Source organism: Rhinoderma darwinii, chromosome 8 (genome assembly GCF_050947455.1).
Source record: "Rhinoderma darwinii isolate aRhiDar2 chromosome 8, aRhiDar2.hap1, whole genome shotgun sequence".
In the NCBI taxonomy this organism is placed as follows: domain Eukaryota; kingdom Metazoa; phylum Chordata; class Amphibia; order Anura; family Rhinodermatidae; genus Rhinoderma; species Rhinoderma darwinii.
The window spans coordinates 97,499,020-97,523,204 of NC_134694.1; the positions used below are offsets into that span (position 1 = coordinate 97,499,020).

The window sequence follows — 24,185 nt, forward strand, 5'->3', positions numbered from 1 at the left end:
TAATCTATCATAACAAAAAAAAACGCATGTTAAAACCACTACACAAACGCACAGTGTAAACCCAGCCTTATATTGGCTACCACGGACAATGGGCAGGAAGCAATCAAGAGAAAATCTGGTAATTGTTGTAATTGTTCTTTCAGCTGGAAGTTGTAATAAAAGGTTAAATGGCATTATACTTTTAGCAAGTGGTTAAATGTTTTATGAGCCTTTCAACTCACTTTACAATTGCATAATAAATTATAAAAACAAAACAAGCCAAATGAAGTGCAGTAGTAAATTTCATTGTCCAACTTACTCTAGAAGTGTAAGGAAGTTCAACAGTTCTTGTGGGGACATTTTATTCCAGTAGCTAATCAGAGAATCTGAGGACACAACAAAATTGACATTAGGCTACATAAAAGTCAAGTGTGAGATATGTTACTTTGATGTCCTCCGTGGTCATAAATATCAAGTCAGACATATTTAGCTCTTTAGTCAAAATACCAATAGTGGTCTTAAAGAAACTCTACAAGAATAGGTAAGACCCAATCTAATTTCTGTTATGTTTAGATCCCTGAGTTGTGATACTGGGGACTGCGACTGCCTTGGTAAGTAAACAAATAATGCCCCTCTCCACTCCAGGCCTATCACACATAGCAAAATGTAACGCCGGCTTAAAATACAGCAATTTTGTGCTTTTTGTTATTTTTTTTACATTGGTAGATCCAACCAACCAGGTGTGTAGAATTGCTGCAGTTTTTTTTTAACGTTATGCTTTAAAGAGGCTCACATTATAAGTGGCCTATCATGTACAAACATATTAGCATAAAGCTAATATAGGTCATAACTCAGTCAAAAATGATCGTTTTTCTAAATAAAAAACACTGCTGTAATCTACATTACAGCGCCCATCACATCGTGTACAATATAGGCCACTTATAATGTGGTGACAAAGCATCTTTAAGTATCACATTTTTGTGTCAGTTATCCCAGCTCTAGGACCAGCACCTAACTCGAGAAGGGGTGTCTCTCAACCCAATCCTTGCCTGGTAAGACAGCCGCTGGTTGCTGCATCCAGGTGGGGAATCAGTGGAGAGGTGGTCAGGATTCCCGAAACAGAGGAGCCCACTAAAGCTACACTGTTTTCGTAAGTCCCAAGTTGGGAAGCTGACCATTTATAATAGGTGAGCTCTTTGAATAATAGAGAGGGGGTAAATCTTTCTATTTTTGTAGTTCCTTCTTTATTTTCTGTATCACCTGGGTAAAATTACATTTATAAATACAATTCTCTAGTTAACCAAATTTCCAAATATAAAAACTTTACATGTGCTACTGACATTTTCTGACTTTGTGACTCACTGGATCAAGGAAAAATACTTCACATTTTTTATATTGATCTTGAAGCTTGAGAAATATCCAAAATCAATAAGAATTTCCATGACCTTCATTAAGAAAGCATCTGAGTTGTTAAGATACAATATCATGTCATCAGCAAAAAGATTTGGTTTCCCCTTATCTCCTTAGTGTCCCTTATATAGTTTGCGAGAGATTCGTGTAATAGGTTTGCATATATACAGTTGTAGTGTTTTCAAGCTTCATGTGTAAAAACTGTTGGCCTCGAGACATGGTTCACACTAACCAATCTTTCTTAAGAAGAACAGATCTGACAGTAACCAGGTTTTGTGTGCCTTTATTTAATGGGGAAAGAACCTGAAACCCACAATTTCAATCTCATCTCTTTATTTGAAACACTTTTTGCTACTTAGTTTTTGGAGACGTCATTAACACTTATTTTTTCTTTCTACACTGTGGCTGTTTACTGAATGTGTTTAATAAAATACATGAACAGTACAACTTGTGTGTTATTAGGTTACCGTATTTTCCGGACTATAAGGCGCACCGGATTATAAGGCGCACTTTCTATGAGCGCCTTATAAGCAATCATGTTTCATATATAAGGCGCACTGGATTATAAGGCGCAGCACATTACCGTTAAATAAACCATTGCTCAGACTGCAAGTCAAAATTTATTACACTTTTTAACAATAACTTGCAACTGGTTCAGCTGTAATTGCAAATCAAAACGTTTAGGGTATGTGCACACACACTAATTACGTCCGTAATTGACGGACGTATTTCGGCCGCAAGTCCCGGACCGAACACAGTGCAAGGAGCCGGGCTCCTAGCATCATACTTATGTACGACGCTAGGAGTCCCTGCCTTGCTGCAGGACAACTGTCCAGTAGTATAATCATGTTTACAGTACGGGACAGTTGTCCTGCAGCGAGGCAGGGACTTCTAGCATCGTACATAAGTATGATGCTAGGAGCCCGGCTCCTTGCACTGTTCGGTCCGGGACTTGCGGCCGAAATACGTCCGTCAATTACGGACGTAATTAGTGTGTGTGCACATACCCTTACCGTACTTTTTCAGTTCATTCCTAGGCGCACGGGGGGGAGGAGCATGGTGTGTGCTGTGGTATGCCGCCGCCGACCCCTGCCGCCCACGATAGAGGTAAAGGATCCTGTATGAACCCCTCTCTTTACTGTCGGGTTCATATATAAGGCGCACCGGATTATAAGGCGCACTTTCTATTTCTGAGAAATTCTCAGCATTTTATGTGCGCCTTATAGTCCGGAAAATACGGTAGTTAGATTGTGTTTGTCTATAATTGTGATTTAGATACCAATCAGACCACATTTTAGTTCTAAAGGGTCACTTGATCACCTGGACCAATAGATGCAGTGCCCCCAGGAATCAGATATTTATCACATATTCTGTGCATATAGTTTATCCTTTAAAGGGGTTATCCATAGTCTTTACAACAGATGTGGGGGTCACTTCCATTTTGGGAATTTGGGGTTAGTAGTTCACGTCCCACATCAAGCTCCATCATGTTTTTAGCCGTGTCAGACATGTAAACTCACCTAGTCTCACCCTGTCACACACCCTGTGAAGTATTCTCTGGATAAATGACTCGCGCAGTTCAGTAGCTAATCTGCTGCCTAATTGTAGGACTGCAGAGCTATCTCCATCCCGTATCCCTGCAATCAGTGATCTCTCAGCATCAGCTGGGGATTAGGCAGTCGACCGAGACACGCTCTCTTATATAAACTATGCCCTTGAAAAGGCCAATCCCAGTTTTGCACGACCTGCTGCTCGAGTATCAACCTGTGGAAGGCTCTCCCTGGTAGACATCTCTACAGCTGGCGCTTAACCCAAAAGCAGTACTGTCAAGACACTCCTGGGAGTTTGCATAGGAAATACTCCCTGTGTTTATAAGTGCATGTTCATGCAACAGAATGCTTCCCATGCGGAGTTCCCAGATCATAACAATGCTGATCATTTGCAAGGTACTGAGCTACTGGGGCCTAGTATGAGGAAGTACACATCGCGAAACGCGCGTTGGGGTTCTAAACACGGCATCCAGGCTTCCATATCACTGACATGGGTAAGGTTCTCTTTGACATCCAGGCTTTCCCTAACTCTTCCCAGGACCATTGTGACCATAATTTGATGGGCTTTTTCTTAAGGGGTCAGCCACTTATAGGTTGATATACCACCCTTCCCATATATCCTCATTGTAAGAATTTCAGTGCATTACTTTACTGCTACAACTATATGGATAGTCTGTTTCCCTGTTATACCATGTAATACTATAAAGTCTTTCCACCCATTATGTACCTTTTTAAATGTCTGTCTTATTTTTTGTGATTAATAAAATTTGTTATATTTTTATATATATATGGCTTTTTCTCTGCATATATAGTAGAATCTAGATGTTCAAAACAGCAGGTAAGACTCCCTCGTTCTAGCTCTAGTATCACTTTATATGTACCATCAAGACTTATGTAAAAAATATATGGAAATACAGTGAGTTTACCATGAATACTTACCTTCAGAAATAACTTTGACTATGTACAGATAGCAGATGAGCAGGCTCTTCATTTCATATGAATCCAATCGGGTATAAGGAGACACATTGCTTTTTGTAGAGCTTCTACGCATCTGGGGAAGCCACATAATAATAAAGATTAGCCTGACAAACAGGTCTGATACGAGTAGGTAATACTCAGCCAATGATTTACAACACTAATCCACATTTTCTCAATTCCGTCTGCAGGACTTCTCCCGTGATGCACCCATTTGTGGGAATCACTGCCCGGACCATTAGACTTGCTTTTATTATTCCCAGTTTTAAGCATGCCTTTTCTTCACTGAGGCCTATGTCACATAACCAAAGTCTGTGGCCCATACACAACCTGACTTGGTCGCAGATATCTCCACTCCACTCAACTAGCTACCCTTGTTGCATTCCCTCTCCACTTTATATCTATGTTCACCGTCTGGATGATTGGTACTTGCAGCATTATTTATATTCTCATTGTCAACACAAGGGGCTTGTGCACTGGACAAAATTAGCGCTATGTACATATTATGTCGCTCCTCCCAATCTATATAGATTGTAAGCTTTTATGGGAAGGGACCCTGCCTTCTTTTGTCTCAATTATTTTGATTACTACTACGGCTATATAAGTATTATTATTATTTTAGTGAATGATATTTCGATAAGCTCAAAATTGCCCTAAAGAGCATGCAAAGTAAGATCTGTGTTTTATCTTCAAAATGTAAGAAAAAAAATCAAATATAACAATTCATGAATGCAGACAAAGAAAGAGTATTACCCCCAAAACATGGAATATCATTTGGCAAAATGGCCATAAACTCTTCAATAAGTATTCCCTTAACTCTTTCCCTGCCAAGGACGTATCTCACACTTCCTCGCAGGGAGGTACTTCAGTAGCCAAGAACGAATCTGATATATCTTTGCTATGTCGGCTCTAACTCAGGCTGTGTTGCAGCTAGAGCTCAGATTCTTAACAAAACCTTGATCGCAACTCTAGCTGTGACACACACAAAGCTAGAGCAAGTTGAACTGAGAGATGAATATACTTGCAGCTCTCACTTCAACTTGTGCTTCTAAAGACTCTAACTCAGGCTTTGTCGCAGCTAGAGCTAAGACTTAGATCACAACTCTATAACACAGCCTGAGTTAGAGCAGGTTGAAGTGTGAGCTGCATATATTTACAGCTTTCACTTCTGCATGTGTAGGGAGCCGGTGAGCAGTCAGTCATGCTGGCAGCCTGCAGGGAGAGGAGGAGAAGCTGTGATCCTCCTCATGTGCCTGTATGGCTGTGGATAACCCCATGGGAAGGGGTAACATGAACTTTCTTCATGCTATCAACCTCCCCCCTCCTTATCAAATCAGAGCATACTTGATTTCCATCAGTCAGAAAATAAATTTTTATCCACTGACAGTCGCCATTAAAAAATAATTTCCAACTAGTTCTGTATTATTTAACACAGAAGATTAAATTTAGGGAATTTATTTTATTAATAAAGGAATAGGCTGTGTTCACACGTTGCAGTAAATTTGTGTTTTTTTCTGCGATATAAGTATATAATGGCCAGAAATAGTGTTATACGTCATATACACACACATATGACAGCTTATTTTAAAAAGTCACCTGATAAGAGAAGTACGCTTTAACCTAGGTTCTCCATTAGGGTATGTTCACATGCATCAGATTTGTTGCAGAAAATTCTGCGGCTGAAAATTAGTTCCATTCATCTTAATGGGATTGTTTCTGTTGAGGGCACATGGATTTTTGCAGGTTCCATTCAGATGAATGAAACTGATTTTCAATCATAGAAATTTTCTGTGTGTGAATCCACCCTTACACACTACTAAGTAGTTGGCTGATTATTAAACAGCTTAACCCGTTGACACACCATGACGACATTGTACGTCCTGGTGTGGGGGTTGAAGAATGGAGCAGGCTTACAGGCTAAGCCCACTCCATACGCTGTGGGTGTCAGCATTACAGCTGACACCTCGCACTAACAGCGAGAACTCTGGTCCTGGCCATTTAACCACTTAGATGCCGCAGTCAATAGTGACCGCGGCATCTATGCCGTAAGAAAGAGGGGGCAGCCCCGATCAAAGAGCCCATCGGCCTTAACGCAATGCAGATGGTTGTCATGGCAGCGCGGAGGCCTAATGAAGGTCCCAGGTTTTCTGCTCCTGTTAAGCCCTGACTGGTGAAAATGACAATACACAGCAATACATTTGTATTGAAGTGTATTATACCAGAGATCTGACGATCACTGGTTCAAATCCCCTATAGGGGGACTAATAATTTTTTTTAAAAATAGTTAAATTGTTTTGACCAGCAGAATAAATTTAAGTTGTCATTGTTACCGCATGGTAAAAGCCATAAAAAAACGAAACCCAAAAAACAATGTAGGAATTGCCGTTTTTTCCAATTCCACAACACACAATTTTTTTTTTCAGTTTCCCAGTACATTATATGGTACTTTAAATAATGGCAATATAAACTACAACTCCTGATGCAAAAACAAACCTTCACACCACTCCATTAATGGAAAAAGAAAAAGTTATGGCTCTTGGAAGGCGGGGAGTGAAAAACGAAAATGAAAAATGGCTTGGACTTTAAGGGGTTAAAGATTAACTGCACTTTCAAAAAACTTTTGATATGTCATAGAGACATATTAGAAGTTTGATTGGTGGGAGTCCGGGTGCTGAGACCCCCACAGATCAAAAGTTTTTGAAGTTTTTTGAAAGTGCAGATACTCTTTAAGCACAAAGTTCAAATATGGCTGAATCTTCCATTATCTAGATCAGATTGTGTGTTATTATTAAAGATAGTTGTTTTACCTAAACTATTTTTTCTTTTTGTGCATTCACCTATATTGATAGATGACAAGACATTTAAGGAGATTTCATCTATGACTAATAAGCAGATATGGGGAAGAAAACAGGTTAAAATAAAACCAAAATGTCTTTCAATACCAGAAAAAGGGCGGACAGGATATTCCAAATATTAAATTATATATTCTTTCTTCCCAACTCCAAAATTTGATAAAATTAGAGAAATTGTATTTCTTAAAATATTTTCTGCTTGGATGTATGGGCAATTATTGATCTATTTTGGAGACTTCAGAATCAAGGTAGTTGGATTAGAAAAAATGTTAAAGTTATGATCTGTAAATGTTGAAAGTGGACTAAAAAATGCTTAATTTGACAAGCTCTAGTTTATGTAATCTAATATGGTATAACAATAATATGAAAGAATTGAAAACTTCCAATCCGATATGAGTAGTGGAGTGAGATTTGTCTTTGATTTATGTCTAGAAGGTAAATTAAACACCTTTCAGGAAATTCGGGAGGAATTTGACCTCTCACAATGTAAAGTTTATATATATGAGGATTTATTATGCATACCAAGCATCTATAGATATTACCATATTCCTTATTTTATTTTGAATTCCACCATTATAAAGAAATGTATATAAAATATATGGATTCTTGCAAAGTGTGTATTCTAATAAATACAAGCAGAACTTAATGGGGAAAAGCTGTCGGTATGGAGTTAAATTTCTATAGGAATTACTCTCATGTCTACTCTTCCAATAACTACAAATTGGTACAGTTCAATATCATGCTTTGTTTATATGAATCACATTATTTTATCTATAAAATAGGCAATAAGATGTCTTCTATGTGTCCAGGATGCCAAGTATTAGACACTAATTGGCTACACATAATATGGAACTGTACGGAAATAAACTTGTTCTGCAATAAAGTTCATGAAACTGTCTAAATGGGATTGGGTATTACAATACCTTTCTCCCGTCTTACAGGTATATTGGGGTGTGTACAAGGTGTAAAGTAAACCAATGCTGTTGGGGAGTTTATGCTGAGGATTCTTTTTCTGGTCAGATTGCTTATAGCCATAAAACGGCTTACTTCAAAAATCCCATCTCTTGTGGAATGGTTTAGTCTCATTAATAAAACTCTTAAACGAAAAACAAATAAGAAAGAATTCTTTAAGAATATCTTCTCCATGTGGAATAATTAAGTATTTAATAGTAGGTAACAGGGATTGATTCTCTATTTTGTTTTTCCTCTCTCTGCTTGGGAGAGAAGAAAGGGGGACCCTTTCTCCACTAGTCCCGCCTGAAATCTGCGGCCAGCTGCTGCCGCAACCATGCGATACGGGGTTTGAGTGCGCCGCTTACTCGATATAGGTGCGAGTCCCAGAGCTGGAATCTGCATCTATCAGACATTTATAGCATATCCTGTAAATATGCCATAAATATCTTTTGGGAAAACCCATTTAATGGGGTTGTTCAGTCCCTAATAATTGATGGCCTATCCTTAGGATAGGCCATCAATATCTGATCGGTCGGGGTCCGACAACCGGGACCCCCCCAATCAGCTGTTTTAACGTACGAGTGCTGCTGCCCCTTCATTCCTTATCTGTCGCAGCCCCTTTCCGCGTAGCTGATCGGTGAAGGTCCCGGGAGACGGACCCTGACTGATCAGATATTGATGGCCTATCCTGAGGATAGGCCATCAATTTTTGGGGACTGGGCAACCCCTTTAAGTCTCGTATTTTCTATTATGAAGCATATGTGTGCTGGAGACAACTGTCAGATTTGCCAGGCTATTAGGTGCTGGACCATAGTCATTTGGGGATAATATCATCTTATTCAATTTACAATAAACACTTTCACTTATGTAAAACCTACATTTTCCCCATTCATGCTGTGGTCAGTTGTCACATCTATGTTGATTGAGCTACGTGAGTCCTCTCTTTTCATGATGCAGCCATTCGACAAAGATGAGCTGTAACCTTGCAACAGAACAAAAGATGTATTAAATTACGTTTTTTACTTAAAGGGGTTTTCCCATCAGAGACATTTATACCATAAATGTCTCTGATGGGAAAACCTTTTTAAGTAATTCATCCAATAAATCACTTCTAGCATTCATGCAGGCCTCAGGAAGCGGAACTGACACAATGCAGGATGCGTCTGCACCATGTTGTATAGCTGCTGGATGCCTAAGGCTAGGGCTTCACAGCGACAATTGGTAGTACCAAAGTTGGGCTGAAAACCCAGCATTACTGCAACTTGTGTGAGACTTCAATGTTTTCCCATGAAGGAAGCATTTCTGATAACATTATATTATGGTGTTTGGCATTCCACTTTTAAAGAAAAAAGACAAGTCACTACTCACCGATGTCTTTGTCCATGATCAAGCTTGATCTGTTGGAGGGAGAGGAAAAGCTGCATATAAAAGTGTCCCTGGATGCCTGCAAAATATATTTTAGTGTAAATAGGTAACAAACATACAGCCCAATGCCAGCAAATCAGTTGCATTGAATTTATTTTGCAATGTAAATCATAAAATGTATGGTGAATGATATACCTCTTAGACAAAATAAAAAACAGCAGGTTTTTGACTGTACAGTACAAAGTAGGCCTTTAATAGGCTTAGGCTTTCCACTGTAAAAAATTCTCTTGCAGGCACTAGAGACCAAAATATAAGGTGTAGGCTTGCCCTGCAAAATTTGTCATTTTTGATCCATTTGGAACATCACGGAATGGATCAGATTCGATTTTTACTCATTTAAGTACATACGGAAACACACTCTTTTTTTTTCTAATGTGTACTTGTTTTTTTACAATACTTTTGTTATATGAATATGGGGGCAGCCAGTTGATGTGAAATACAGTTCTAGAGATTTGCTTTACAACATGTACCTGGATATAAGAAACCTCAGTCAGAAAATAGTTCATTGGTTTCTATGGGAGAGTGTTGTGGGCATGCTCTGTCACATGCGCAGAGGTCGTTGTGCAGGGAGAGGGAGGAGATGCTGAGCAGTCCCCATCACCTATTGTCAATGGTGAATCCTGTGTTATCTGCCTCCACCTTTGTAATAGATGTGTTAACATTATATATTATTCTCTCTTCTGTGCCATGTCAAATAGTATATTTGGTTATTTATTTCCTTTCTTTTTACGTTATTATTTTCTGGGGAGTCAGCTGAAGAATGCTTTCCCTTCGTCATGTTTATGTGCTCTACTTTTGCAGCTATTGTATAATGTGCAGATTACTCACCATTTTTTCAAATAATAACAAAAAGTCATCTGTGCGTCCAGGTAAAATTACTAATACTATGGCGTAACCTCAATATTTCGTGCTGAAGGAGCTATTTTACCACAACCCATAGGCAATGCCATGTTGCTGTGGATACCTAGCCTTTTGTTGAGTCTTTTAAGCTCACGCAAACAAACAATAAAATAAGGTAACATTTTATAACATACATATTATAAGAATCATTGCTCCATGCAGTAACTCATGTTAGTTCACAATGTCTAGCAAATTTTATATGAAATACAGTTTCTGTGTAGGGTAAAATACTTACAGAGTTTGACATAGCAGTACAGTGGTACAATGTGTCTTTGCTAAAAAACCTGGAGACATTATCTAGCAACATCCCCACCAGGGGAAGGTAAAGATGGGATATTTTTGCTTGCTGGTTCTGCAAAACAGACATGAATAAGAGGCATAAAATTTACATTAAAGAGTAACTGTCCCTTCACAAAACTTCTGATATGTCATAGAGCCATATCAGAAATTTTGATCGTTGGGGGTCTGGGTGCTGAGAGAAACGAAATCAAGAAGCTCTAAGTTGAGTGCTCTGCACCTTCGGCTGTGATCGGCGCTCATGGTTAGATTGAAGACGGGCTCAGGTAGAACATTTGTATATGTTGTGCACATGCACTTTGAAAGTCATTCTAAATGTATTCTACTTGTACTTCTACTGGTACTCACGTGTGCAATTAGTGACTGGTTCTTGATTGTAGTTGGTATTCAGTACGCATGCGTCACTCTTAATTGAGGTGTGCGAATGCGCCAAATGGGGAAAATGGGTTAAACATTGACTGCCCCAATACACAGATGCAGTCGAATGCCGGAGAGGCCGCCATTATTACGTAAACTTTCTGTTTTTTCTTCACGGAAACAATAGTTGACTACGCTATTGTTTCCATGATTTATTTTTTTTACTTTTTGGAACACAAACAAACGGAAGCTATAGTTTCCGTTCGGCTTTCCGTACCATCGGTTCCTCCAGCGGAAAGGTTGAACGGAACCGTGAACGGAAACCAACCGCTGATGTGAACAGACCCTTACTGTATGATAATGTGAACTATAATTACCTTGTGTTGAAACCGGTTGTCAAAGGCATGTTTAATTAGAAGGTGCTTTAGGGTGGAGATGGCAGCAAATCTGATGTCGCAGTTCTCCTGTATGGCCTGTAATACTTCTCTCAACAAGAGGCCCACGAGGAAATGATTCTTGCAATAATCATCTGTTAAACTGCATTCAAGATATATATCTGCAATACAAATACAAACATGAATTAATTTTGTGCCTCATAAATAAGAATGGATATTTAGAGAATCAGCCTGGGAATGCCCGCCAGGCGAGCTGTTTAGAATATACTGTAGGAGAGAATGTTTGGAAGAGCTGATATAAACTTAGACTATGGCTAAAGACCTAAAAAGTACCAACCGACTAATATTCTCACAGGTGGCCAGATATAGAACTGCACAATCACATATGGACTGTGAAATATATCTCGGTTCTCACCCGGATATTTCCTTTTTTTACGAGAATAGAAAGAATACATAAATGTATCAAGATTTTTCAACCTACTGGAAAATCACAGATAAAAAGGGCTCCGTAGTTTTCTGCACTTCATCGTATTGTGTAAAAATATTGCACCATATATTGTCAGCTTAAAGGTGCTCAGCGTAGCTCAGCGAGCTCGGCTGTTTCCGTAACTTCCGACCACCTAATCAGGAAGTGGTCCAGAGGCAGCGTGAGCCGAGCAAGGTAAAACAAGGTTTTGGGGGCCCCGTTCTAGAGATAAGTGCGGGTCCCAGAGGTGGTACCCGTATCTATCGGACATTTATAGCATATCCTGTGGGTATGCCATAAATGGCCAAGATGGGAAAACCCCTTTAAGTAACAACCAAGATTAGAAAATGCTTTTCAAAAGAAACAGGTATTTTGCATTGTAATAAGCATAACATTGCAGCATAATTAATGATTGGCAAAGGCGATAGTTGTATTTATGTTTTATTAGAGCTGGAGACATTTTTTTGTCAAATATTGCTGCAAAATAGACTTCTGATTTAGGCCACTTTCCTGTGGATATGCCATAAATGTCTAAAATGAGAATAATCCTTTAACATCATCCACTAAGCCAGACTACAAGGGCTCGTAATATTAACTCCTCCACTGTCCTAGAACACCAGGCTGGTTCCATTAACATCTCCACTACCCCAGACATCAATATTTTATTCCTATGTTTTTGCTTAAATTATAGCACAAAAAAATATATTAGTTTACGCACAGTTATATATGTAATGTAGACTTGGGTACCATGTACTGTCCTGCATCAAGCCACATTTAAAGTGTAACCGTCATTCATTTTTTCCCATAAATCAATAGTAAAAGCGAATATAAGAAATTTTGTAATGTATCTCATTAGAGAAAAATGCCTTTGTCCACTTATCAGGAACTTCTCCCCCTGCCTTCTGCACTGATCACTCACTCTGAATTAAAAGCTAAAAACAGTATTCAGTGAGACAGAGATAACTGATATATCAGGTTACAGCTGCTGCCTACAGAAGTCTATGGAGAGGGGAGGGGGAGCAGGATCAGAAGAAGTAGGGAGCTGCTGGATGGAGACACATTTACTGCTTCTAGTAAATTGGAAAAGTATGTATTCTAAACCACAACGGTCTAAATAATAATACTACTTCTGCTACTACAACAGTAAAATTCCTTTAGTGCAGCAGTAGTTCTCCACCACCAAGAAAAAAAAAATCCCACGACCATGTAAATAGCTGTATTGACTATCATTAAAAGGATCATCTGCTTTTGACAAACCATTCAGACATGACAGGCTTCCCTACCATACGCTGATCTCAGGGGGTCCTTATTTATAAGGGAGATAAATCACTAAATGGAACCCACCGAAATCAGTGAGCCACCAGTGTAATGTTTAGATGAGGTTCACCAGAGGACTGTTTCAATAGTTTTGTTCCTATTTCTATAATTGAAAGGATTGATGCCCTGATTTGGTGAGAGGCTATATGCATCTTCAGAGGCAAAATCAGCAGCTAGCATTAGTAGAAAGAGAAGCCAATTGTGTGCAGTAGAGTTAGTGAGAATTAGCAGGTGGAACATGAATAAGCAAATATGGAGCCATTTCATTCTGGAGGTGAATTAAGTTTACCAAACCAACCTACCTACAGATGTGAACCGCTCCACGGCATATGATAACAAATCTAATGGTTTTGTGAAAAGAAAAGGTAAATGTATAAAAGAATGTAAAAAACAATAAATCATTTTGCACAAATTCTTCATCACCAAATATCAGCAGGGACTAGTACAAGGTATAGAAGAAACTATGAGCTTAGTCAGGTTGAGATCTGGAAAGAGGTAACAGTGTGTGAGTCCCTAAACTACACTAGCTAAACTTGGTCATCTGTCAGCCTACAATCCACTGCAAGAGAGTCTAGCATACATTAGTAAAAGAAAACAGATATTCATCTCCGCTTTGTCATATCTATCTCTAGCAGGGTACAGACTGAGAAACATGGCTTAGCAAGCAAAAGGGACAAGCTTTGCTTTTCCAGCTTGTATTTCAGAAAGAGCAGTGAGGGATGTTTCTGAGGCATCAAGCTACCTCCCAGCTAGACCAAAAACAGCCTAAACTCTTTTGCACTTTTCAACTCCATCTTTCACATGCACCTTAAGGGGAGAAGAAGGTGGAGATAATATGGATGCCTTTTGCCTTCTTTCTTAAAGCGTACTAGTCCTTTTGTCAAAGTATGAAATAAAAGCATGTGCTTGTAGCTTTCATGCTACTGATTGTTTACATAAAGGTTTTGCCACTCATTACTTTTTTTTTTCCTCTGAGAGTGGCCTGAATCTGTTGCGTTGCTTCCAGTCATCCACTCGATTTCTGGGGGCCACTACACAGCCTGTGAAGTCTGCTAGCACTATATGTGCTGGCACTTCCTTTCCATCACTACAACAGTCTAATCGGTTGCCTGCCCCAGAACTGAAAGCCTGCCTCTCTGTTATGCCTGTATGTAGCTTGACAGAGAGGAGAGAAAAGGCACTCGTTCCATTTTCTGTCAATCCTTCTCGGCCTCTCTGCTGCTAGAGACGGATTTCACCTAACAACCAGCCGTAGTCAGCATATCAGCATGAAGTAAGACACCCAATGGCCGGCAATATGGAGAGTTTCTCCAGTGGTGAAACGTTATTTTCAGTTAATGACGTGATTTACAAATTTGTTATTTGGTAGATGGTCTTTAACATAGAGATAAGTTTATTGAAAAGATACTGCCCATTTCACTTTTTTTCCTTTAGATTATGATATGGGATTGCCAAGTAGGGTCAAGTAAGAGAATGATGTTATAGCAAATGCTTACTTCAAGTATTTTTTATTTATTTATTGGTTAATCCTTTATTTTTAGAGTTCCTTTAATGTAGGGGTGCACAATCAGCGACCCAGGGGTCACATGTGGCTCACCATGCCATTCTGTGCGGCCCCAGCCATCTCTGGCTCCCCCATTTTGTGAACTCCTCTTTGTTTGGCACTTGTCAGAGAGAAAGAGATGAGGTGAAGATATGGCTGCACATGAATGGAACGATCTACATTGTAATTTATGGTAGTAACTCCCATAAGCTACAGTGGAGAAAGCATTGCTCATGCATGACTATCTTGACTCTTCCTCTCTGTAGTTCTGATCAAGTAAGCAGGGGACTCACATTCTCTCGATGAGTGGATGTCCCAGAAGTAGACCCTATCAGACATTTATCTCATATATTGTTGATATGTCTCAGATGGGATTACCCTTTTCAGTTGTATTGCGGCCCTTGGGAGTGGTAAAATCTGACAGTCAGGCCCTGGGACAAAAAAAGGTTGTGCACCCCTGCTTTAAGGAATCCGTTACAGGAGAATAACTCCACCAGAGCTCTCCAGAAATTGTGGCACTAAAATTCAATACACAAGAAATCAATCAATTACTTGTGTAAATATCATATACAATTTTTGGTTTACACTGTGAAGCCACGGTGTATCTAACGGATGTCACTGTACAATGGAGAATTAAGAGGGATTGATTTTTTACATTTTATCTACATACTACCCTTTTAACAAGAACGGAAAAAATATATGAAAGGTAATGGAACAGAAGAGACTATTAGTGCTTTATTATAAATCTAATCAACATATTCCTCCTGGGATAAAGAATAACTAATATGCATTCAAGCCAAGCCATTCAACCAGGACCAATTAGTGCTATTCTGGGCTGAAGTCAAGTCCCTTAACATTAAGCTGATCACAAATTGTCCCCCTGCTGGAACCCCCAGCGATCACCTATAATCTGTGGGGAAGTTTTCAATTTCCATGCAGCGCCACCACAGGAGAAATTAAGTATTACACAGTGGCCATTCATATCAATGGGTTGTCTGTGTAATGCAGGACAGGTTCTCCAGAGCGAGAAACGCTCTATATAACCGCTCTCCACTCATCAAGAGGTGAGGATTCAGAACAGAGAACCTCCCTCTAAAACATCAGAATTCCCTAAAAGGGGTAATGAGACTGGGTGTTCTAAACTAGACAACATCTTTAAGCTACATTAACAATAGGTAATAGTAATAGCTACTTGTAAATGGATCTTTACGTCTGGTTTCAAACGGTTACTTTCCTGCATGTCTTAGAAGTAATAACTGCTTGGGAGAACGCAACATGCTCAACATTTATTGTTATATCCAGGGAAAACAGGACTTTGAACACATAATATGATTCCATGTATACAATGCAAACAAAATATAAAAAGGGGCCTGATCTTGTCTGCAGGTCATGTTTAAGGCAGGGTATTATGTCAAACCTAAAATATAGCCTTTAATAATAATTCACTCAAATATTAGACCAAAGTTAAATCCATATAGGAGAAATACAACCAAAAATAAAGACAACAACCAATAAGGGCATAGATGTATTGAATAGGGTACACAAACTTCCCCTCCACCTGTACATTCCTTACGCCAATTGGTTTCTAAGGGCAACAACGTATGTGTTTGTTCATTGATTGACATACATGATTTAATTAGTTCATTTGGATGGGGTAAATCTTCTGCTTTATGTGCCAATATTTATATAGGGTTTATAAAACAGGGTTCTTCGCATGCTTCTGACAGTTGCTAATTGTAAACTGAAATACAGACGGTTCAGAACACATGCTAGTATTTGTGTGAAACACGATGCCCTTATTGGTTTGTGTCTTTATATTTGGTTGTATTTCTCCGATATGGATTTGACTCTGGTCTCATATATTAGTGGATCATTATTAAAGGCAATATTTTATGTTTGAGATATTCAGTGATACTTTAAGTACTTGTATCACTTATCAGTGAATTGCAATCAAAAAGATTGTATTTTCAGAGAAAGGCTTGTTTTACTAAAATGAGTGTTTTGGGAAAACATGTTAAAAAGGGGGCGTTGTTCAGGAGTGGAGAGAAGGCTGAGTCCGCAATCCGTCAAGACAATCTTTATCTTGGGATATAAAGCAGCAATAAACACAACAGACGTGTATGATTATAAGAAAAAAAAGGCACCTAATACAAGAAAAGGGTTCTGTGTAAGAATGCTAAACTGAATGATGAGAAACTGCATTTTAACAGCATTTAGAGTTATGCTTTACAGCAGCCACATGAACCATAAGAACCTGTGAACAGGAGGGGACCCATTGACTTCTATGGGAGAGTTTCCTAGACGTGATCTGTGACCTGTGCAAAAGTCATTGTGCAGGGAGGGGGAGGAGGGGAGCTGTATCCATCACCAATGGTGGATCCTTTTTTGTCTATATAGAGGTGTTACCTGTCATTGTGATCCTGCCTGTGATGATAATGTGATGACTGCTGAGAAGTGATCTCTACAGAACAGGAAGAGTCAGTCTATTGTGAGGCTCAGTGGCCAGAGTTAAAACTGATTTTAGGATTATTTTTTAACCTGTTCCCAGAGAAGTAATAGCACATTATGGTGTCGAGGGGGGGGGGGGGGTGATGTTTGGAACGGGCTCATCCGCTGAGCGCGCTCCGTACGCAGCGGCTGTCAGCTGTTTATTACAGCTGACACCCAGGACTAATGGCCAGGAACATAGATTGCATGGGAAATACGAGGCTGCCAAGCACGTCTGATGGGGAAAGAAGAGGATTAGATAGGAAAAATGAATCCTTGTTTGCCCTGATGGCAGACCACTCTGTCAAATCTAGCGAGATCTGCCAACATAAATCAAATGTCTATGGCCAGCTTTAGTCTTAGATCCTTCTAGAGATTTATCTAAATTGTATTTAGAAATTCTGAAGTATATTAATATTATTATTAAGTTATACAAATATTTAATTAACCCATCAGATTATATATATTTTTTTTGCCTTCTTTTTATATGGTATGTGCAGTATAAACCAGGGGTGACTGGATAACTGCCCTTTGGGAGCCACAATAATGACTAGCTGCCATTCAGGAGCCTCAGTCATGGAAGCATACAAGCACATACATGCCGCAAACCTCACAAACCATCCATTGTAATAACCTCAAGACCATTGTGTTCTCAGCCTGAGTGTCCACAGTTAGTGCTGCAATGACATTTCACATTTATACCAGATAGCAGTGCTCACAGCAGCCTGTACCCAGACCTGGTCAACATAATACTACACAGTGGTGCCACCTAGCCGCCTTCCCCCTCTGCTAAACACCAATACAAATTTCTAGGCTTAATGACTTCCTGGCTCCTCGGATTTGTCTGGTCATGAGCTAAATAGTAATCTCAACACAGTAATAACATCAATGCAGAATTGACCATTAGTTTTGGCAGCCAAAAAGCATAAAAAAAATAAAAATCATATAGCAATGCCACAGAAAAGCTGCTGCCACAACAGAGACAATAAAAATGTAGCAGCCAGGTCAGTGCACATACAAATATACTAGTCAAAGTGTCCCTACAATACAACACACAAATCTTACATAGAAACATAGTAGCAGCCAATCAGACACCACTTGAATGTCGCTATCTCTTTCTATTCCCTATCAGCCCTAGAGAAAAGAAGTCAAGCAGGATCACATACAGTATTTATTGTGTTCTGTGAAATTGCCAGGAATATGAACTCTGAATACTTGCTTGACATGGGGCTGGATAGTCAAGCCATATAAAAGATGTGCGTGAGTTGCCTGCACCTATGGTTCCAAATGTTTTTTTCCTTCTATAACACAGACTAAAGCCAGAAAGACACAGTGACATCACTTTTGGCTGGCAGCTATCACTCCTGATCACCACATTAAACCTCTGGAAGAGTAAGGAAAAATGGCTGAAATCCTTCTCTACTTATCCTTCTTGGGAGAAACAAAGAACCCAAGGTGAGCTATAAACATGATCAATCTAATTGCCATCTGACATCTCTAGTCATCTGCTATGGTCCGATGTTCATTAGATCGTTCACATTCTGCTGAAAACATCTGGATCCACCAACAGGAATCTAGAATTGCGTAGGCTCAGACAACAGAGTGATCTTTCATACTGAAACAGGGGCACTGTTCAAAAGTGTTGTAAAAAGGTGAAACACAACAAATAAACGCATGCTATAAGTACTAAATAGAATAATAGTAAAATATACAGTAATTTGTGTTTATTGTAATATGGCAGGAAAATATAAATTTTTACCTTGGACTCTTTGCAGTTTAGACTTGGCAAATGTCATTGGCAGGTTTAGAGGGATGAAGTGCTCATGACTGCAGATGGTTTGTAAAAATTCAAATTTGTATTCATTTAATATCTGTAAATTCAACAAGAAATAAGTTGTAATATGTTAAACATTTATCTAGCACCACTAAAAGTGAACAAGATTCAGCAAGTCAGCAAAACATTTAAATATTCCATAGAAATAATGTAGCTAGAAGCTACAAGGGTTGTCTCATTACAATGACCCCTGTCTTTTTGCCATATTAAGTCATACGGATACAGCCAGGCCTGCTTCAGTATATGACGGGATTGTCATGATGAGATGAGAAAACCCGCTTAATTATGCATTTATCAAGGACTGGAGTCAGCATCCTTGTAGACAAACTGTTTTTGTAAAATGAACAAAAATAAATAAATAAATAAAAAATAAAATAAAAAAAAACAACGTACAGTATAAATATCTATCTATCTATCTATCTATCTATCTATCTATATATATATAATCCCCCCAAAAAATTCCCCAAAAAATGAAGAGGCAGCACTCCAAGGAAATTGGTGAAAAAAGTGGTGTGTTTATTCACCCCAGGCAGGCAACGTTTCGATCCGTCTTTATGGGATCTTTGTCAAGCTTGGGTGACCTGGGATGAATAAACACACCACTTTTTTTCACCAATTTCCTTGGAGTGCTGCCTCTTCATTTTTTGAGGATTTCATTAACAAGGGTTCCTAGCCTCAACCTAGGAGGCCTGCACCCACTGCTGTTGCTGTGCTGCTTTATTCTTGTTCTCATATATATATATTAGTACATGTTCCAAACTGAGATCAGGATATATTTGCAGGGCAACGGTGCGGAATATGAGGTCCACAATTCAGAACATATTACTTTGTATATGCCAGGAAAACACTAGTAATGTAATAATACGTTGTTGAAGGTTTCTTTCATTATAGAATAGTATTATTGCTTGAGCATCTGTTATCAGTAGAAATTCATTAGATAGAAATAATTCCCATCTGACAATCGCCAAAGTAAACGCAGCTATGACATTCTGTAGTGAAACAAAGGTTAGTATTACAGTACAAAGTCTTTAATGTGTTTGATAAGTTATCAGTCGAAAATAAAAGCTTTTTTAATTTTATATGGCAGGAATTAGTGTTTCTATTTGCATGACTTTTATTGATTCTGCAAGAGGAATGTTAAAGCCACCCTAAACCCATGTACTAGGGAATTGTCTATTATTGCATATATTTATTAACAGAAAAATCTCCACATACAAACAGGAATTATCCAATAATAGAACATGGCCCAGGTATAGAAAACAACTATTTTGGACGTCCACGACTAGAAGTCACAGTAAATCTTAAAGAGGTATTCTCATTTCATATCCGCGTATGTGCCATAAATGTCTGATAGATACGGCTCCCAGCTTTTGGACCCACACCTATATCCATATTGGGGTTCATGCTAGCCCGTCTTGCTTGGTGAGGCGCCTGCTTGCTCCACTATTTCCGTAGCTCCTCGGAATCAATGGAAAAAGCTGCTCACATGTGCAGCCACCTCTTCATTGACTCTCTGGCTGGGTACCGTCCAGATTCGTTGATGGTTTTAAATATGTGTTTTTATACAAGTTTTTACTTTTTAAGTGCATTATTAAAGCGAAGGAAATTTCTTTACCACTGATTCCATATCATTCTATAGTATTCTATTATCTTCCCTCGTATATTTGTACAGGATTGCTACGTTGAATCCCGGACGTACAAATTGCGTGCAAACGCAAGATTGTGACCCACAACCGGAGGGCAGTAAAGTCTCGACATCTGGAAACGTCCGTAGAATCAGTGACGGAGGTCAGAGCGCTCTCTTTGGTAAGGCAGAAAACAGGCAGAAGAGAGAAAGGCTATAAATTGCTGAACCCACGTGGAGTGGTGAAAGGTTCACAGAACCAACTTATTAAACTGCAATTGCGTGGCACTGGAGTGGAGACGTAGCTCTGAACCCACCTGTTTTTTTAAAGTATCCTGACTTATCTTTTTAGGAGAGACAATATTTTGGACTCGTTGAAGCAAAGAAATTGTAATTGTATAGTATAGTGTGCTCTGTGTCTGTGCTTTGTCTTTTTAATTACCATGTCCACTCTACAGGAGAGTGCTCTGACTGAGTCATCCTACATGAGATGTATTCAGGTAATGGACGTTGTTATTAGATAAACTAAGATTTAAAGTATACAGTAGAGCCATGTACACGGAGCTTGTACAGAGACACATAGGGGCAAATTTACTGTTGTGCTTGCGACTAAAATATGTCTAAAATGCATGAAAATGTGGTGCATTTCTGGCGCATAATGTTGCATCAGGTTGAAGACCAATTTATTAAGCAAATGCGCCAAAAAGAAAATATCTTTTTGCCTCACTGGATGCTTTTACGAAGAGGAGTGACTTAAAATACGCCGAAGTTTGCCAAAATTGTGCAAAAATTTAGCAGAAAATTCAGTTGTAAAATAAGCCAAATCAAAGATGGTATAAGGAAAAGAAAAGTGTCCAGCATATAAAACAAAATATGCCAAATTTAGCATACAGGTGCCCCACTTTGATAAATTTGGCGCATCTTCTGACTGCCTAGTTTAAATTTTTGCTCTCTAAATCTTAGACCCCATGAGTAAATCTTAGACAGCATTAGACTGTGTATTGTTATACAGTGCCTCTGTATGGCACTGTATTATGGAGGTGTTTCTCAGATTTTTCTGTTGGATTTATACAGTACAGTATAGCCACAAATTCTTTTATGTTTGTTGTATTACTAGGCAATGGAACGGCAACATGTTCTCGTGCATGACTTGTAATTCTGCTCTAATTACTTCGCTGAAGAACGGCATACAACATAGAAAGCAAATGGTAATATAATTTAACTACATAAAATCAAATTACTTCCCAATCTGAAAAATCCAATCCTGTCTGAGTTTATAAAGGAAGGCTATGAAAAATAATGTGGCTTTGGATTTGGTATGAACCATCTACTTTAACCATTATTTTAAGAAAGCTTCAATCCACCAACAATATAAGTGGATCTACTGCAACAATAACAATGGATATTGTGATCAAAATGCATTGATACGTTTGCCACATGTACAGATGATCCATGGAGTCTAGCCGGCTGATTACAACATGCAGAGGACAAAATAAAACATTTCTTAACCCTTAAAATAACTCTTAGCGTGTAATATGCCACTTTCTGAATGTTTATTAATTTACCTTTGGATCCTTAAGACTGAATCCAGACATGTAGTCATTGATGAGATTAAAGACAAATCCTCTATCCATAAATGTAAGACATCTCTGAAACAACATAAAGGCACAAATATATTAAGGTAAGATAAAAATAATGGTAGGTATTGAAAAGAAGAAAAATAAAGCTTGTTTTTATCCAAACCATTTACTGTATGTCTTTATTATTTTATAGGGTATGATGTAACGAGGAAGTTACCATGTAAGATCAAAGTCGAATTCAAACTATATTTGGATGTTTATAATATGCTGTTCTATACAGTTCTGGAAAATGCCCTCTTAATGCTATATTTTCCTTCCGCTTAATACAATTCTTTGGTTTGTGTTATAAAAAAGAAAAGCTTGCTCAGTTTTGAATAGCAGCTGGTGCGACGATCAACTTTGTGACAGCTCCTGTGACTGCTTTTGGCCAAACATTTCCCCTTCAGCGCCCGGACAATGTTGCTCTTACAGACCACCATGGTACGACCCTCTATGATGTCCATATGCCATATGGACAGGGGTTTTAATTTTATGAGACAACCCCTTTAACACATATAAACAGAAACGGTTAATAAACTTCCATTGAATATGCTTTTTTGGAAAATATCCTCCATGATTTATATATTCGCAAATCTTAGAAATGACACCCAGGAACTGGGACGTAACAAGTAACAATGGGTCCCCATGACAAACCTTGGCATAGGTCTCCACCATGACCACCTTCCTCAGAGTTCAGCCCTTTAATCTAAATTTGTCTCAACTCTGCCCTTTGTACCTGTGGGCTCTGCATTAAATGTCCCCTTTCACTATCCAGTGTGATAACTAACTGCACCTAACCTCTGAGTGGCAATGGGCCCCCTTGGTTGCTGGCCCCATAGTAGCTGCTCTACTTGCTACCCTGGTAGTTCACCCTTTTTCTTGCAATAAATTATATAGTCAGAACATCAAATATCCATGCACCAGATAAGTTGGCTGCATATAGAAGAGAAGACTGGCTGCCTGCATTGGCTGATATCCATTGATAATTGTAGAGTACGCTGTCAATCCTGCCAACTACATTGGCATTTTTAAGTAGGTCATATCAAATGTGCCAAAGGGAAATTGAGATTAAATACACTTTTGTTACAAAGTATCAAGGCAAATCCACTAAGTATCAAGGCAACGCTGAAAATAAAACAGCAACTTCTTGGCCTACAGTGATATACACATGATATATTCAATATCGATATCTTGGTGAGGTTGGAGAGGGGATTGGGGAATAGTGAAATGTAAGGGGGGAAATTTGTTTTCTGATATTATTACATTGAAATTTCAGAATAATTATAATTTTATATCAAATATTAATATATCCTATCCTATTACAACAATAGGTTTATTACAAATAATGCGTGCATAGAGACAATTTTACCTTGATGAAGTTGGCCAAGCTCATGTTGACATTTCGGGACTCCTCTGGAATCTCACCATATCTTATGGTGACATGTGGTATTATTGAGAGCAGCAGAGAATGTAGAACATTTTGATAAGAGTCTGGAAACCTCTGAGGTCGAGGTACCTATAGAAAATAAAACTGGAACTTAAACCCTAAGACATCAACAGCTCTGAAAATCATTTTGTCCATAGGTTAAAGGGAGCCTTTTACCACTATTGCCCCCCCCACACCGCTAACACCACTAAATAGGTGTTTTATCTTACCTAGGTTGGCGATCATGCCGCACGCACTAGGAAAAGTAACTTTTAATTCTAACGCGCCGTATGCTAATGAATGTGAAGTGTCCGGCCTCTCCTCTCGGCTATCTCTGCGAATTCCATGGAGAATGAATGTAGTGGCAGTGTGTATGCGTAACCACCGCTCCGTTGAAACATGATTGGTGATAGATGGGATCCCAGTGGTGGGACCCCAAGCAATCAAACACTTATCACCTATTCTTTGATAAGTTGGTATGGTGGAACAATTGCTTTTAAACACCTGGTTACTGATGCCTGTAGCCACCACTAGAGGGAGCTTAAGAGCTTCCAGCATACTGTCTATACATTGCATTCAATAATAAAACAGTATGCAGTAATCTCCCAAGCACCCTCTAGTGGCGGCTGCAAGCCGTTAGAATTTTATCGTTCATATTTATACAGAGTGTTTAGAGCAGTGTATCAGGAAAACAGAACTCTAACCACTATAAAGATATATTAAAAAATGAATCTACGGAATTGTGGACCAAAAAAGAGAATAGTGTTAAGTGGTG

At 38.9% G+C, this 24,185-nt stretch overlaps 1 protein-coding gene across 1 annotated transcript in view; it reads right to left on the bottom strand.

The window, feature by feature from the left end:
- Positions 1–24,185, bottom strand: part of DOCK11 (dedicator of cytokinesis 11) — a 207,940-nt gene that overhangs the window by 113,129 nt on the left and 70,626 nt on the right. The window contains exons 28-36 of the mRNA XM_075835963.1: positions 23,354–23,500; positions 21,931–22,014; positions 18,667–18,778; positions 11,077–11,255; positions 10,281–10,397; positions 9,089–9,164; positions 8,599–8,702; positions 3,879–3,990; positions 299–365 (exon numbers count right to left, since the gene is read on the bottom strand). Coding sequence (XP_075692078.1) covers positions 299–365; positions 3,879–3,990; positions 8,599–8,702; positions 9,089–9,164; positions 10,281–10,397; positions 11,077–11,255; positions 18,667–18,778; positions 21,931–22,014; positions 23,354–23,500 — 998 coding nt within the window. The remainder of the gene's footprint in view (positions 1–298; positions 366–3,878; positions 3,991–8,598; positions 8,703–9,088; positions 9,165–10,280; positions 10,398–11,076; positions 11,256–18,666; positions 18,779–21,930; positions 22,015–23,353; positions 23,501–24,185) is intronic.